We start from the raw sequence: 18,520 nt of genomic DNA, 5'->3' as shown, positions 1-18,520 counted from the left end.
AATGCTTCCCCATGCTTTACCATCCCTCTCTGTGCTTTACAATGCTTCCCTATGCTTTACCGGACCTCTCTATGCTTTACAATGCTTCCCTATCTCTGTGCTTTACAATGCTTCCCTATGCTTTACCAGACCTCTCTGTGCTTTACAATGCTTTACCATCCCTCTCTGTGCTTTACAATGCTTCCCTATGTTTTACCAGACCTCTCTGTGCTTTACAATGCTTCCCTATGCTTTACCATCCCTCTCTGTGCTTTACAATGCTTCCCTATGCTTTACCAGACCTCTCTGTGCTTTACAATGCTTCCCTATGCTTTACCAGACCTCTCTGTGCTTTACAATGCTTCCCTATGCTTTACCAGACCTCTCTGTGCTTTACAATGCTTCCCTATGCTTTACCATCCCTCTCTGTGCTTTACAATGCTTCCCTATGCTTTACCAGACCTCTCTGTGCTTTACAATGCTTCCCTATGCTTTACCATACCTCTCTGTGCTTTACAATGCTTCCCTATGCTTTACCAGACCTCTCTGTGCTTTACAATGCTTCCATATGTTTTACTATACTTAAACACTGCATCCACTGTGGGGAACTTTTTAAGAAGTTTGTCTGTTTTGTAAAAAAATAAAATAATAATAAAAACACCTGGATTTTGAAAGATTAAACTCTTACTAGATTGTAGCCAGATGCAATTGAGAACAGCTCGGAGTGGACGATGTGAAGTGTGGTGCAAACCGAGGCAAAAACCAAGCTGGTTCTCGTGCTCGCTGCGTGGAGCCAGACAGACAGACGCAGGTCGATTTTAATGAGGGTGCTGTTCTAGGTCATTGGAGCTCCAACTCTTCTCTCGTGCAACTATTGTGGGCCCAATCGAGAAACGTGCTACTCTAAAAAGAGTGGATTTCCATAGCATTTGTCTGTTGAAACAAATCAGGCGTCCGCGTTATGCAAACTATCCATCCCTCTGTGGATCTCTGTTTATCGCGGAGTGACGAGAGGAGCCCCAGCCCTGTAAGCTGCTGGAGATGAGAGGGCTGTTGCTTTAAAAAAGAAATATAAGCCGCTTGTCTTGGGAAACTGCCTTTTTAAGAAATATTGAATCGATTCCTTAGTATTGTTTTCTCAAGACGAAAAACTGTCCTTCCTTCACCTTTGCAACAGATTACCAGTCGATAGCAGTTCAGATTCGCACTGTTTTTACAAGCGGACTGGAGAATTTATTTTCCTCTTTGAGGGCGCTATAATTACACGTATTATTGAAATTGTCCCTTTATTGCTGCATGAATAACTCAGTTATATACCTACACACTCGCAATGAGACGTATTCATACTGCAACCAGAAGTGCAGTCGGTTTGTTTAGATTAATCAGATAACTGATTGTTCAAACTGGCAACTGGTCATTTCAATATTAATAATAATAGACTTCATTGAGGGGAGCTCTGAACCCCAGGACTGGGTGCAGCAGCAGCAGCAGGGCTAGTGTGAGTTTCTAACCCTGCTCAAACTCCTGGCTCCTGATCATTTCAATATTAATAATACTAGACTTCATTGAGGGGAGTTCTGAACCCCAGGACTGGGTGCAGCAGCAGCAGGGCTAGTGTGAGTTTCTAACCCTGCTCAAACTCCTGCCTCCTGATCATTTCAATATTAATAATAATAGACTTCATTGAGGGGAGTTCTGAACCCCAGGACTGGGTGCAGCAGCAGCAGCAGGGCTAGTGTGAGTTTCTAACCCTGCTCAAACTCCTGGCTCCTGATCATTTCAATATTAATAATAATAGACTTCATTGAGGGGAGCTCTGAACCCCAGGACTGGGTGCAGCAGCAGCAGCAGGGCTAGTGTGAGTTTCTAACCCTGCTCAAACTCCTGGCTCCTGATCATTTCAATATTAATAATAATAGACTTCATTGAGGGGAGCTCTGAACCCCAGGACTGGGTGCAGCAGCAGCAGCAGGGCTAGTGTGAGTTTCTAACCCTGCTCAAACTCCTGCCTCCTGATCATTTCAACATTAATAATAATAGACTTCATTGAGGGGAGTTCTGAACCCCAGGACTGGGTGCAGCAGCAGCAGGGCTAGTGTGAGTTTCTAACCCTGCTCAAACTCCTGGCTCCTGATCATTGCAATATTAATAATAATAGACTTCATTGAGGGGAGCTCTGAACCCCAGGACTGGGTGCAGCAGCAGCAGGGCTAGTGTGAGTTTCTAACCCTGCTCAAACTCCTGCCTCCTGATCATTGCAATATTAATAATAATAGGCTTCATTGAGGAGAGCTGTGTTCAATCTCTGGTCATAGCAAGAGGTCAATGCTGCAGATTGGTAAGATCTGGATTGGTAAGATTGGTACTCTGGATTGGGAAAATTGTTTTTTGTATCACTTGTTATGACACCATGGTTTGTACTTTTTTTCAAAAAAATAAAATCAAATGAAACTTGGACTCTTGGGAAATGTGTTATTATTTTAATAATTGAAAAAAAATGGTGTGTTTTTTTTTTATATATATATACTTCAATGCTGTGGTAATCCCACACCTTTACCTAGTGCTAGATTTCCAATTGCACATCAAAAAGACATTTGCATTTATTGTATCACACTGTGCTTTTTAATTGTCTCTTGTTACCTGTATAAAAGATATGCAAATCAAACAGGTCTGATGCACTCTTTATACAGTAACACAGTGTAATGATTATTTATTCAAAGTCCACATGTTTTCAAATATGCAAACATGGTCTTGCACACATTAGTGCAAAGGATAAAGAAAGAAGCATCTTTCTAAAGGGGGTTTCTCCTAATACCTTTTTGACTGGTCACCCCCCCCCCCAAGTTCCAATATGTCAAAAGGTTGGTTTCACAACAGGTAACATTAGATCATCCAAGGTAGGTGCCAATCAGTGTTTGAAACCAGCCACCCTGGCGTGTTTAATCCTGAAGTTTAAACTTTTAGAAACCTCTTTAAAGCACAGAGAGGTGTGGTAAAGCATAGGGAAGCATTGTAAAGCACAGGGAAGCACTGTGAAGCACAGAGGTCTGGTAAAGCATAGGGAAGCATTGTAAAGCACAGAGAGGTCTGGTAAAGCATAGGGAAGCATTGTAAAGCACAGAGAGGTCTGGTAAAGCATAGGGAAGCACAGAGAGGTCTGGTAAAGCATAGGGAAGCATTGTAAAGCACAGAGAGGTCTGGTAAAGCATAAGCAAGCATTGTAAAGCACAGAGGTGTGGTAAAGCACTGCCTTCAGTGTAGTCATTTTTGTTCCAAGAGTCTCTCCAAAGCATTTGATCAGTGAAATTAACACCAGACATAATTTGAATAAGTGAGCATGGATTCGAGGTCCGTGTGAAGAGGTGAGCTGGGGTCTGGACGCACAACCAAGCAGAAAGGCACAGGTAGGGGGGCGGTTTGTTTGTGCCCAGAAACAGCTGCTGTGGACGGCTGGGTGACAGATGGGTGCAGCCATGTCTGCTATCACTCATGCATAGACACACACAGGCGCACAGACAGTCAGTCACGCACTGACACAGACAATCACACCACACTTTTCCAGTGGTTATATTAATTTACCTTAAGTTTGTCATGGTTTTTAATATACTTTACCAGACCTATGCTTTACATGCTTCCCTATGCTTTACCATACCTCTGCTTTACAATGCTTCCCTATGCTTTACCAGACCTCTCTGTGCTTTACAATGCTTCCCTATGCTTTACCAGACCTCTCTGTGCTTTACAATGCTTCCCTATGCTTTACCAGACCCCTCTGTGCTTTACAATGCTTCCCTATGCTTTACCAGACCTCTCTGTGCTTTACAATGCTTCCCTATGCTTTACCAGACCTCTCTGTGCTTTACAATGCTTCCCTGTGCTTTACCAGTCCTCTCTGTGCTGTACAATGCTTTATCACACTTTGCTGTGCTTTTACTAGTAGACACTGTTATAAGGATGTATATCCCTTTGCCTCTCACTCACAACCACACACACACAAACAGTCTCTCTCTCTCTCTCTCTCTCTCACACACACACAGTCTCTCTCTCTCTCTCTAGCTCAGGACTCGGCAGAGCCAATCAAAAGCACTTTCAGGCTGCGCTTGATCTAACCAGCGAAATAATTGCGTGTAGTTTAGAGCGAGAGAGAGGTTGAGATTGAGATTCAAAACGAAGACAGCACTGTCCAGGCAGCATGCCAGCCAGAGAGATCAGGTCACTTGGTTCATTTGAGGACACGCAAGCGGATGGAAGCAGAGGAATTAATTCCATTCACTTTTCTGGGGCTGTAATGGAGGAGGGAAGGATGCATGGGAGTGAATTCTACTTCTTTCCATTCTCAAACCCCTTTACACACAAACAGTAAATCACAATGCAAACACGAGGAACTCATTTTAAACCTTTATTGAAAAAGATGTAGAAAATTCACATGGAAAAGCTGAAACAGTCAGTTTTTACAGCGCTGACATCAGACCCTTCACCAGGAGGGTCAACTAATGACAGGGATCACGGCTCTAGGGGTGCGGTCATGCCATCTTTAGGGGTACAGCGCGGCACCCCAAAATCGTTACGCAGTGTTGCGTTTGCTTACTAATTGTACCACTGCCGTTTATTTATTTATTTATTTTTAAAAAACAGTCATTTTCAGAACTCAAGTCAAGGAATGCAGCAGAATAATCAGCGTAGAGTATATTATATACTTATCATTATCATCATCATTATTATTATTATTATTATTATTATTATTATTATTATTATTATTATTAACTTTTATTTAAGTGTTTTTTCTTCGTTCCTGATGCTAAGAAGACTCATATAAATAATTTTGTGTGTGTTTGTTTCACTTTGTGATTCTGTAATGGCCCCGTACCGCTCTGATGAAAGGTCTGTCTGTCATGAAGAGAATGGTTCATAATTGTAACACAGACACAGGGTTAAAAAAACAAACAAAATAAAAAACAACACCACACACAACACACAACAACAACAACAATTCAAACTGTTCGATGCAACATTTCAGAAAGAAGAAAAACGATCCGGACCAGCGGAACTCACAAAGGAGTTTTCAGCAGTGCATGAGCAGGGAGCCAGCCCCCCTCTCTCCCCCGTCCCCTCTCTCCCATCCCCTCTCCTTTCCATGTCCCCTCTCACCCCTTGTGCCCTCTCTCCCCCTGTCCCCTCTCACCCCTTGTGCCCTCTCTCCCCCTGTCCCCTCTCCCCGTCCCCTCAGTCTATCGAAGTCCAGGCAGGTAGGCAGCAGTCAGAGTCTCTGTGATGAAGTTGTACAGCCGTCTCCACACGCCTCTCCAGTGGTGCCAGTCCTGTGCCTCATTCTGCAAGAACAACATTGACCGGTCAGTGCCTCTTCACCTAAATACCCCCGCCACTGATCAATTCACAATCAAGCATTTTACTTGATAGATCGCCTGCTTTTAAACGTATGTTTGCCAGTGTTGGGCAGCTCCCAATCCAGTGGAGAGCGTGCATCATTCTCGCCTGCTTTGTTCCGCTGGTATTCTCCTTATTCAGTGAGATTTCTACAGGAGTGCAGAAAGGCACACAGCTGTACTTGTTACAGTTTTGTATCACCCTCTACTTAGACTCATTTTGTTTCACGAAGTTCATTTGCATATTGCTTTGCAGTTTTCCATATACTGGATGAAAAGCTGACAAAAACTGAAAGATTTGACATTTTGAATTTCTAACAGGAAATACTACTGTACCACTATTATGGCTTCCGATAGACTTTTGCAAAATCATTTTTGCGTTATCGTTTTGCAGTTTCTGTGATTGCACGATGTCAGATAAAAGATCAAAATTCTGTTCATACAGGTTTTTTTTTTTTGTTTTGTTTTAATTATGTCTCAATCCTAGAATTTCAGTCCCGGTCCTGGAGATCTCTCGGGCCTTCTGGTCTGCATTTCAACTGAGCTCTAATACCACTAATTATTGTCTTAATTAGTCAAGATCAGCAGGTGCTCCAGATCTTTGTGTGTTTGTCAGTGTGTGAGTGCGTTTGTGTCTCTGTGTGTGTCTGTGAGTGTGCTTCTGAGCGTAGCAGATCTCTGCTACAGAGTTGTGTTGTGTTGTGATATTGTGCTGTGCTGATTCATAGTGTCTTGTGCTGCGCTGCAGGAGGGAACGCCACAGTGGTGACAGGAGTCAGGAGACTCCAACAAGACCACCTGCTCTGAGTCACCAACTAAAAATAGAAGAGAGGGAGGGTGGGGGAGAGGGTGCGGGATAGAGAGAGGAACAGTCAGAGAGAGCGAGGGAGGGAGGGGGAGGGGGCAAGGTTGGCAGGCCTAGTGTGTAGATCTGTCTTTTCCAGCTGGTAAAGTAAACAGCGTTATCTCAAACGCAGGATCAAAACAAGACTAGTGTTCTCTCTCTCTCTCTCTCTCTCTCTCTCTCTCTCTCTCTCTCTCTCTCTCTCTCTCTCTCTATTTACTGGAGTGCAGCTTTTCATTGTTCAAATGGAATCAGCATTTTCTGTTTCAAGTTTCTTTACATTTTGATTACACAATCACAGTCACAAGACCAGAGCACCAGTTGGCTTTGTAATCAGTATTGACTTGTTGCTAAGCACCGACACACACTGACACAAAGCCACAAACACAATGACACACACACAAAGACACAAACACACTGACACACAAACACACACACACAAAGACACACACACAAAGACACACACACAATGACACACACACAAAGACACAAACACACTGACACACAAAGACACACACACACACAAAGACACAAACACACTGACACACACACAAAGACACAAACACACTGACACACACACAAAGACACAAACACACTGACACAAACACACTGACACACACAAAGACACACACACACACAAAGACACACACACAAACACACAAAAACACACTGTCACAAACACACTGACACACACACAAAGACACAAACACACTGACACACACACACACACACAAACACAAACACACACACACTCACACACACACACAAAGACACACACACACACAGACACACACACACTGACACACACACAAAGACACAAACACACTGACACAAACACACAGACACACACACAACACACACACACACACACACACTCTGACACATACAGCTGTGACCAAAGGTTTTGCAAAATTGAACTTGAAATACCGGTAGACGGTTCAAAACGTTTGCCACTTGAACTTTATGGTTTCATCTTTTGAACAATGAAACTTTAAATACGCTGGGACCAGGTTTTGAACTGAGGTTCAATTTGGATCTTTGAACGGTTTTTTTTAATTTTTTTTTTATGTCTCAATCCTAAAATTCAAGATGATGCAAAACTTTTGGCCAGAGCTGGACGCACATCGACACACACAGCCGCCCAGCCCAGTCTCATACCCTCCTCTGCTGGTAGATCTTATTCATCTCATCCCCGATGATTCTCAGTTGCTCAGCAACCATTCCCGGTAGATATTCCTCTTCTACCTGATCGCGGGAGGCGGGGCTGCAGTTCCGGGGGGTGTCCGACAGGGGGCGCTGGTTCCTCTGCAGCATGCCGGGCAGGGCGTTCACATCCCTCTGGCTGGGGCTGGGGCTCCTCTGCTGGACTGGAGAAAAACCATCCACTGCAAAAAATCAAAAAAAAAAGTTTGTGTCTCTCGGTTTTCAAGTCGAATCAAATGTCATTATTATATTAACAAGTACGTTCCCTGCTACTATTGCATTGTTGCAGATGTCTTAATCCTTGTCTCAGGTTGTATGCTAGAATTATTTGCACCTCCTGTAAACTACACTGTATATAAATATGAATCTTGCATTGTAACCCTGAGCTGCCCTGTCACACCTACAAGTCGCCTTGGATAAAGGCGTCTGCAGTAAATAATAATAACAATGTTATGAATGAAAACGTCTTTGTCTTGTGTTGTAAAGCTGAAATGCTGTCTGCGCTTTGTCTGGGAGAGTGCAGTCTGCCTATACTCTGTGAATGCATCTGTATTTTGGGACCTTGTCGATTGCTGATAAGCGCTACACCCTTTTCTGTAATTTGAAAATAATCATTAAAAGAATGAATCACGTTCCAGATCGGCCATTTCTTATTGTTATACGGGATGACATTCAGTTTGGGGGAGAGGAACCATAAACCATGAACCAGCCCCTGCTCAGCTCTAACTACTAGAGCCACCGTCCCTCCCAGTCCCTCCTCAGCTCCACTAGAGCCACACTGCTTCCCTCCCAGTCCCTCCTCAGCTCCACTAGAGCCACACTGCTTCCCTCCCTCCCAGTCCCTCCTCAGCTCCACTAGAGCCACACTGCTTCCCTCCCAGTCCCTCCTCAGCTCCACTAGAGCCACACTGCTTCCCTCCCAGTCCCTCCTCAGCTCCACTAGAGCCACACTGCTTCCCTCCCTCCCAGTCCCTCCTCAGCTCCACTAGAGCCACACTGCTTCCCTCCCTCCCAGTCCCTCCTCAGCTCCACTAGAGCCACACTGCTTCCCTCCCTCCCAGTCCCTCCTCAGCTCCACTAGAGCCACACTGCTTCCCTCCCAGTCCCTCCTCAGCTCCACTAGAGCCACACTGCTTCCCTCCCTCCCAGTCCCTCCTCAGCTCTCCAGTCTCTCCTCTAGAGCCACACTGCTTCCCTCCCTCCCAGTCCCTCCTCAGCTCCACTAGAGCCACACTGCTTCCCTCCCTCCCAGTCCCTCCTCAGCTCCACTAGAGCCACACTGCTTCCCTCCCTCCCAGTCCCTCCTCAGCTCCACTAGAGCCACACTGCTTCCCTCCCAGTCCCTCCTCAGCTCCACTAGAGCCACACTGCTTCCCTCCCTCCCAGTCCCTCCTCAGCTCCACTAGAGCCACACTGCTTCCCTCTCTCCCAGTCCCTCCTCAGCTCCACTAGAGCCACACTGCTTCCCTCCCTCCCAGTCCCTCCTGAGCTCCAAGTCTCTCATGAAAAGGAATGAGAGTAATGGCACACTGAGTCAGTGTTCTCTGCAGATCACTGCAATCTCTTTTGGATTAGCCTGCGGTCTCTCCTGCTATCAATGCTTTCTTTGCCTGCGGCTCTCTCCACTGAATTGCGGTGGGCAGGTTCTGGCCTGTTGCCAGGGCAACCGCAGGCCTGACCGGTAACAAGCAGGTGTCGCCCATTGGCTGGGTGCCCAGGAGAATTATGGGACAGGAGGGGGGAGGGGGGGCTCATAGATGTCAACAGGAAGTGGTAAGAGATTCTCACGAAGACAGGAGTTTGAGCAGGGTTAGAAACTCACTAGCCCTGCTGCTGCTGCACCCAGTCCTGGGGTTCAGAGCTCCCCTCAATGAAGTCTATTATTATTAATATTGCAATGATCAGGAGCCAGGAGTTTGAGCAGGGTTAGAAACTCACACTAGCCCTGCTGCTGCTGCACCCAGTCCTGGGGTTCAGAGCTCCCCTCAATGAAGTCTATTATTATTAATATTGCAATGATCAGGAGGCAGGAGTTTGAGCAGGGTTAGAAACTCACACTAGCCCTGCTGCTGCTGCTGCACCCAGTCCTGGGGTTCAGAGCTCCCCTCAATGAAGTCTATTATTATTAATATTGAAATGATCAGGAGCCAGGAGTTTGAGCAGGGTTAGAAACTCACACTAGCCCTGCTGCTGCTGCACCCAGTCCTGGGGTTCAGAGCTCCCCTCAATGAAGTCTATTATTATTAATATTGAAATGATCAGGAGCCAGGAGTTTGAGCAGGGTTAGAAACTCACACTAGCCCTGCTGCTGCTGCTGCACCCAGTCCTGGGGTTCAGAACTCCCCTCAATGAAGTCTATTATTATTAATATTGCAATGATCAGGAGCCAGGAGTTTGAGCAGGGTTAGAAACTCACTAGCCCTGCTGCTGCTGCTGCACCCAGTCCTGGGGTTCAGAGCTCCCCTCAATGAAGTCTATTATTATTAATATTGAAATGATCAGGAGCCAGGAGTTTGAGCAGGGTTAGAAACTCACTAGCCCTGCTGCTGCTGCACCCAGTCCTGGGGTTCAGAGCTCCCCTCAATGAAGTCTATTATTATTAATATTGAAATGATCAGGAGCCAGGAGTTTGAGCAGGGTTAGAAACTCACACTAGCCCTGCTGCTGCTGCACCCAGTCCTGGGGTTCAGAGCTCCCCTCAATGAAGTCTATTATTATTAATATTGCAATGATCAGGAGGCAGGAGTTTGAGCAGGGTTAGAAACTCACTAGCCCTGTTGCTGCTGCACCCAGTCCTGGGGTTCAGAGCTCCCCTCAGTGAAGTCTATTGTTATTGAAACCTGCTCAAACTCCTGGCTTGGAGAGGAATCTCGTTCTCTAGAACAAGTCTGGACATGCCTGAGACTCACAACGCGGGGTGATTTAAAAAAAAAAAAAAAAAAAAAAAGCCATGAAAACCTCAATGTAGCATCGTACTACAAAAACACCCCAAAGAAACAGTACAGACCTCACCACAAACCCACCTGCTCACACACAGATAACGGTTCTGAACCACAGAGGCCAATCAGAAACCCCAGCATGCGCGCTGTGAGCCAGATCGCCATTGGCTGAGTGGTTTGAACGACACTTTCTTCGTGGTTTGCAAGGCAGGGCATCGTAACTGCGATCACCTTTTATAAGACCGAGATCGAGACATCGTCGCAGAAAGTAGAAGTCTACCCGAATCATAATAGCAGCAACTAGTATCTCATGTTAGATTTCAATGTCACAGTTATTCAATTATCAGTTTTTCGTTAAGTCTATGGGAAAACTCCAAAGCGGTGTGCAATTCAATATGTTAACGTGACATCAATCAATAGCTTTCATTCGACTTCATGAAGCAAAATGAGTTCATTCTACAGGGGACGCAAACCTTTTGCACACAGCTGTATGCAAAAGCCACGGGTCCTGTTCTTACCACCGTGGTGTTGATTGCTGCAGAGTGGCGTGGGGGTGCCGTGCTGGCTGTGGGTGAGGGGGGGCTGTGTGCCCATCTCGTCGGGGCCGCTGTGCGTCTGCCGGGAGCGACGGCACTGCTGGTACCCCATCATTGAGGGGTGACTGTTTCGTCGTCGAAGCGATTCCACTCTCACTGCCACGCTCCTGCAGGTGCCTGAGCTGTTCCCTCCTCCTCCTCCTCCCCCTCCTCCTCTGCAGTTCACCAGGTTGCCCCCGGCAACGCCTCCTCGCCTCTCCGGCATTCCGTCCTTCAGTGCTCGGGCCATTGGGGGCGCCTGGTCCTGCGCAGAAGAGAAAGGGGGGCAGTCTTAAATATTGAACACTGTGACAAGTGGTAAAGCACAGAGAGGGATGGTAAAGCATAGGGAAGCATTGTAAAGCACAGAGAGGTGTGGTAAAGCATAGGGAAGCATTGTAAAGCACAGAGAGGTCTGGTAAAGCATAGGGAAGCATTGTAAAGCACAGAGAGGTCTGGTAAAGCATAGGGAAGCATTGTAAAGCACAGAGAGGTCTGGTAAAGCATAGGGAAGCATTGTAAAGCACAGAGAGGTCTGGTAAAGCATAGGGAAGCATTGTAAAGCACAGAGAGGTCTGGTAAAGTTATTATAAAAAGAAAGATGGCTATGATAAACACATAGCACAATTATAGAGTAAAACTGAAATACCCCTGTGCCAATTCATTGTAGTAACCTTGTATATCAGCACAGGATTCCTAATTCTGCACAGATTACAGTATTGATTTTGTCAGGAGTTAACTCTGCCAGGTGTCACTGTAAGGATGAGCCTGTTTCTTAAGAAGAAGAAGAAGAAGAAGAAGAAGAAGAAGAAGAAGAAGAAGAAGAAGAAGAAGAAGAAAGAGCTCGACTCAGATACCCCGTTGCTGGGTTGTCGTGCAAGGGGCTGGAGAGCGAGTTCCCTGCTGACGTGCATTCATTGCTCAGGATTAGGGTCGCTGTGTTTGTTTTTGATCTTGTGTATTTGCAAAGCGCACTGCACGCACAATGAAATAATGCGCTCTTCGGATTACCCTTGAATCAAACTGCAAGAGAGGACATCTGCAGCAGTGCAACAGGTGGACTTTAGCAACAGATACATGTCAAGAAAAATATTTTAATATTGATTTAATGAATTGTAGATTTAAGGGTACATCATATTTTAAAAAGTATTTTACATTAATACTGAGCAACTTTGACCGTAATAAAACTGAAGAAAAAACACGTCAATATTAAGGTAAATTTAACTGAAAACTATGTTGTTTTTTTGTTTTGTTTTTGTTTGTTTGTTTGTTTTTACAGTGTAGTTTGATACACGGCAGTGCTATAAGCATCAGTACTAATACACAAGACAAGTAGAGCTGTGTGCTAGGGCACTTAAAAAAAAAAAAAATAATAATAAAGTAATTTTTCTTCGTCAGCCACGGACAGCCAGACAGACAGATAGCCAGGCAGACAGATAGCCAGCCAAACAGACAGACAAACAGACAGACAGACAGACAGACAGACATACGAGCCATCTCTGTCTTGGCAAGCAAACAAAACAGACAAGTCAGCCAAACCACTGCGAGTGCTTTCAGCGACCGCTAGACGGCAGCAGCGAGCCCTCCTCTTTGGTTTGTTTATAAACAGATTCGAGCCGAGTTCTCTCTCGACTTGTTACTCAGCACACACACACACACACACAAACACAAACACAAACACAAACAGCACACAAACAGCACACACACACACACACACACACACACACACACACACACACACACACACACACACACACACACACACACACACACACACACACACACACACACACAAACACACACACACACACACACACACACACACACACACACACACACACACAAACACACACACACACACACACACACACACACACAAACAACACACAAACACACACACACACACACACACACACACACACACACACACACACACACACACACACACACACACAACACACACACACACACACACACACACACAAACACACACACACACACAGCACACACACACACACACACACACACACAAACAGCACACACACACACACACACACACACACACACACACACAGCACAAACACACACACAAACAGCGAATAACCGAACAGCACACACTAACAGAAGCCCTTACAGTAGGCAGCCAAATCACTTTCAAAAGCACAACCCCCCCCCCCCCCTCGCCGAATGCATCTGTTGCAACATGGAAAGAAGCGCCAGGAGGCAATGGAAATTGTAATTACTGTGGAAATTCTTACGTCTTGTCTTGTGTATTAAAAACATTATGAAATGCAAGACACGAAAGCGAGTCTGATGTTTTGTTTGGTTTTTTTTCCTGAGTGATACTGCCTCTGGACACGCGTGACAATGCTGCGAGCCGCTAGCCAACCCGTGCGAACCCTGCGCTCACAGAACCGAGACACTACGGGGATTTCTGCAATCGCAGTCATAGGGATCAAGTGATTTGTTTTAAAAAAAAAAAACAATTGTCAACACAGCTGAAAGACGGCGATCCGGTAATCCGTGTATTTGTCGTGTTATAATATGCACGTTATCGCTGCTTAATAATGCAGGTACAAATAACTGGGTTTCTGGCTAATAATAATAATAATAATAATAATAATAAATGTCCATAAGAATATTGATAATAATAAAAAATGCTAATAATGCTAATGATAATAATATTGCCCGTCGACCCTAGAAAGCACTTGTGCTGTGTAAGCGATTGTAACAATACAGTGTAACAATACCAAAAGCCAAGCAATTCGCCCACAATCAATATATAAATAATATGCGCGCTGCAGCGAAGCCGCTATCGCTGCCTCGCCCGAGTCTCGACCCGAACTTCACTCCAATTCCAGGCACGTTTAAGCGAAGAAGCAAACTGGAACGCGGTATCAAAACCGAATTCAACGCACAGCGATATAGCCTGTCTGCACAACACTGACACAAAGAAACTGCACTGGGGGGTGCAAAAGCCGACCCTTTTCCAACGTTGGTATCCCCCCCGCCAGCAGTCGAGTGCGTTTTATTGTATTTGTATATATAGGTGTGTGTGTGTGTGTGTGTGCAATAAATCAACCGCACGCAGTGTCACGCGTGTCAAAAAAAATGAATAAAATAAATCGACATGATGTCTTTATCGAAATCCTTGCGCAAAATAAGATTCCTTAAGGAATTTTTACCCCCCCCCCCCCCCTCTCTCTCTCTCTCTCTCTCTCTCTCTCTCACCCACGTCCTCTCTATCATCATTGAGAATCGAGTCGTGCTTTAGCACTCTGACTGCAAACTTCTCACAAAATCACAAAGACACGCCATTGTAAAAAAATAACACTGGAATAATAACTATATAGACATTCGAGCATATTGCGTTATTGTAACGCGTTGTTAAACAACACACACACACACACACACACACACACACACACACACACACATCAGAAAACAAAACCAGCATAAAACCACCCGAACTGCATAATAAATAAACACAAAATCCCCACAGAGCTCTAGTTAAGTCAAGTCCCGTAATGTACAGGGAGATTTCACGCACAATAAAACAAAATAAAGCTCACGAAACGTCCGTCTATCCAAACTACTATACCGTTAGGAACTTCATAGAAAAGCCCCATTTTGCAGAATAAATAGCTTGTAATACCCAATGCAGTCTTACCAAGGGTTACATGAAAGTTGTCGTGTAGTTGCACTGAGATCGCCGCTGTTTTTAGTTGTTATATGGATATACACTCCGGTCTCGCAATCCTCGGCGGTGTGCGTGTTTAGTCTCGGTTTAAAGGACGGGGTGCGCGTCTGTTCTCTCCCACCGCCGATTCTGTGCAGCTTTTGCTCACCCAGCTGCGGAGAGATTTCATTAGCCACGCCTTCTCGTCTCACGACAAGCCGCGACATGTTTACTGTCGCTAATACCGAACTGCTGTATGATCACTGTGCGCTCCTTACCAGCGCACCGGCGCGGTCTTGTGTGTTTGCGTAATTACTTGCCAGTTTGGTTTTGTTCTTTCTTTCTTTCTTTCTTTCTTTCTTTCTTTCTTTCTTTCTTTCTTTCTTTCTTTCTTTCGTTTTTATTTTAATTTGTATTGTCTGTGCGGTGATATGAATTTGAATGTATTGACCTTGAATGCGCACACTGTTATTGGTGTTTTACGTGTTCTTGGATACCGCTGTATTGATCAGGAAACAGGCACATCGATGAAGTCATCGTGTTTTTCAAGAACGCACACGGGCAATTCTCAAACCCAGTGCATTTGTGTAGGGCACTGTGCGCATTCCTGTGTTTACCTCACAAATCCAGGCTGTAATGTAATCATACTTGTCTAGGGGTAGCGGGGGCTGTAGCGGCAATAGCATTAGCGTCTCATTAATGCATGGGGGTATGAATGGAGCACAGACCCTCTACTGTCTAGCGACCCCCGGCTTCAGTGTAGCAGTGAGAGCGCCTGAAGGGGGGATGCTGGACAGCAACGGGCTTGGAGAGCTTCTCCAAACGAGAGAAGAGGAGCGGGGCTCTGGAAGAACCGGAGACAAGTGTAGCCCATTGGGCGCAATAAGGCATCTTTCGACATCCTGCCAGCGGTTCTAGAAATATCCGCAGGCGCTGTTTGGTCACCAGTGTGTTCACGTTATCTAGAAAGACCGCTGCAACTTGAACACTGTAAACTTTATGTTTTAAAGCGAGCCCTGAATTCGAGGTGTCAGCTCCCTATTGTGTTATTATTGAGAGGTCTGGTAAAGCATAGGGAAGCATTGTAAAGCACAGAGAGGTCTAGGGAAGCATTGTAAAGCACAGTGCAGTCTGGTAAAGCATAGGGAAGCATTGTAAAGCACATTGACAGTATGGTGAACCCATGTACTAGAATATTGAGGAACAAGAGTATTGAGAACTTGAGAACAAGAGTATTGAGGAGTTTCAAATAGCATGTCAATAGATGACCAATTCAGAAACTCAGCATTAACATTATTTAGCACAAGTTACTGATCAAATAAGACTCAGTGGAGGTACGGAGGTGTCTGTCTGTCTGTCTATCCGGCCCCCTGTCTGTCTGCGAGTCATGCTCACATGTCTGCAGATGGCTTTTTCCGGGAGCTCTATGGCTTGTCATTCTTGTGCTGTAAAGTGAATGCTCAGGGTTAGTGAAGCAGAAAGTGAACACAATGGAGCTGAGCTGGTGTTTAGATTGTAAAGATTACCTCACCAATCATAAACTCGCGCAGTCCAGCCATTGCTGCCTCTGTTCAAAGAGTTGCAGGGAGCAGAGCAAGCGAATCACTAAGGACTTTCCTCAGCCCAGCACCCAGAGTGGCTGCCATGGTAAGCAAAGCAGCCCAAAATAAACAGCTTCAGAGTCTGGTCAAGGTCATGACTATCTATATATTTATATAATGCTGTGGTAAACCTTGATATTGATGAGATCCAGCCCTCTGAAATGTCTTTATAATATACAGCACTAGACCCTGATATTGATGAGACACAGCCCTCTGAAATGTCTTTATAATATACAGCACTAGACCCTGATATTGATGAGATCCAGTCCTCTGAAATGTCTTTATAATATACAGCACTAGACCCTGATATTGATGAGACACAGCCCTCTGAAATGTCTTTATAATATACAGCACTAGACCCTGATATTGATGAGATCCAGCCCTCTGAAATGTCTTTATAATATACAGCACTAGCCCCTGATATTGATGAGATCCAGTCCTCTGAAATGTCTTTATAATATACAGCACTAGACCCTGATATTGATGCAATACAGCCCTCTGAAATGTCTTTATAATATAAAGCACTAGACCCTGATATTGATGAGATCCAGCCCTCTGAAATGTCTTTATAATATACAGCACTAGACCCTGATACTGATGAGATTCAGCCCTCTGAAATGTCTTTATAATATACAGCACTAGACCCTGATATTGATGAGACACAGCCCTCTGAAATGTCTTTATAACATACAGCACTATACCCTGACAGTGATGCATCAGGGAATGCTTAGTTCTTTGCCTGTGAGAAGGGGAAAGTGAGCTAAACTAAAGATAATGGAGACCTCTGTATCTGAAGTGAGTATTTTTGATGTTGTGTTGTTATTATTAATATTCTTATTTAAGTGGAAACACTGCATCGCGTGTCCAGTCTCTGGCTTGGTTCTGTGTTGTTATTATTGTTTGCATTATCACCTTGGTGGTTTCCTCTTGTCTGGCACTCTGTTGTCTAAACAGGGCTGTCTGATTTGCTCCAGGCGTGTTTAGACTCTCTCCTGGTGATGTAGCTGTCGCTTGCAATCCTGGGTGGGGGTCAATTGCTGGTTTTCAAACATAATTGAGATCTTTTATTCAACCTCATGTAATCAAACAAATTGCAAAACGATGTCGCAAAAGTCTACCTGAAGCCATACTAGCAGTACAGTAGTCTTTCATGTTAGATTTCAAAATGTCACATTTTTTAAATTGGTCAGCTTTTCGTTAAGTATGTGGGGAAACTCCAAAGCAGAGTGCAATTCCATATGCTAACGTGACATCATTCAGCAGGTTTCACGCGACTTCATGAAGCGAATTGAGTTCATTCTACATGCTGCTTGAGCTCCAGATAGCTCATTGGTTTGTTTTGTTTTGTATTTTTTTTTCTCTGTATATCGTTGATGCACAGAGGCACTTTGCTTTTTCACTGAAACCCCACTGCAGCCTGCCCCCCTTCTCTCTCTCTCTCTCTCTCTCTCTCTCTCTCTCTCTCTCTCTCTCTCTGGCTTGTTTTTCTTTCTCAACTTTACTTCTGCCCAGAAACAGAGCCAGTGCTGCAGCAGAGGGCAGCGATGCCATTGGTGGATGCTGGCAGATCACATCAGCAGCTCTGCCTGGTGATGAAGACCATGCAGAGCGAGTTGCTGTGCGTTGCTGAGTGCAGGAGGGTCCCTGTCTCTCCCCATCAGTGTAGCTCGACTTGCATCAGCACAGCCACACTTTGTCTTTCTACAGATCACTCAGTCAGATGGCCAGGCAAACAATTATGCAGTTTATCAACCAGCCCCTGTGCTGTGCTTTTACCAGGGGGGATACCAAAGCAGTACACTCTGAGAAGGGGTTGGTTCATTCTCTTCTCTGTGCTTTACTACACTTTGAGAAGGGGGCTGGTTCATTCTTTCCTCTGTGCTTTACTACACTTTGAGAAGGGGGCTGGTTCATTATCCTCTCTGTGCTTCACTTTGAGAAGGGGCTGGTTCATTCTCTTCTCTGTGCTTTACTACACTTTGAGAAGGGGCTGGTTCATTCTCTTCTCTGTGCTTTACTACACTTTGAGAAGGGGCTGGTTCATTCTCTTCTCTGTGCTTTACTACACTTTGAGAAGGGGCTGGTTCATTCTCTTCTCTGTGCTTTACTACACTTTGAGAAGGGGTTGGTTCATTATCCTCTCTGTGCTTTACTACACTTTGAGAAGGGGCTGGTTCATTCTCTTCTCTGTGCTTCACTTTGAGAAGGGGCTGGTTCATTCTCTTCTCTGTGCTTCACTTTGAGAAGGGGCTGGTTCATTCTCTTCTCTGTGCTTTACTACACTTTGAGAAGGGGCTGGTTCATTCTCTTCTCTGT

General features: G+C 45.1%; 1 protein-coding gene across 2 annotated transcripts; it reads right to left on the bottom strand.

Moving 5' to 3' along the window:
- Window positions 1-5,166: 5,166 nt before the first annotated feature.
- Window positions 5,167-14,779, bottom strand: LOC121304812. Of its 2 annotated transcripts, none has more exons than XM_041236211.1 (4): window positions 14,595-14,779; window positions 10,868-11,189; window positions 7,366-7,592; window positions 5,167-5,309 (listed from the first exon to the last, which is right to left on the bottom strand). In XM_041236211.1, exons 2-4 carry the CDS (start codon window positions 11,172-11,174, stop codon window positions 5,208-5,210), a joined length of 636 nt encoding a protein of 211 aa, XP_041092145.1. In that variant the 5' UTR covers window positions 11,175-11,189; window positions 14,595-14,779; the 3' UTR covers window positions 5,167-5,207. The 2 variants fall into 2 exon arrangements, with proteins under 2 accessions (XP_041092145.1, XP_041092146.1); XM_041236212.1 differs by having other exon boundaries at window positions 5,168-5,309; window positions 7,453-7,592; window positions 14,595-14,778.
- Window positions 14,780-18,520: the final 3,741 nt, after the last annotated feature.

The sequence above is a fragment of the Polyodon spathula genome, chromosome 40 (genome assembly GCF_017654505.1).
Source record: "Polyodon spathula isolate WHYD16114869_AA chromosome 40, ASM1765450v1, whole genome shotgun sequence".
NCBI classification, from domain to species: Eukaryota; Metazoa; Chordata; class Actinopteri; order Acipenseriformes; family Polyodontidae; genus Polyodon; species Polyodon spathula.
Note: the sequence above shows the minus strand (reverse complement) of the source record. Positions and strands in the feature narration are given on the sequence as shown.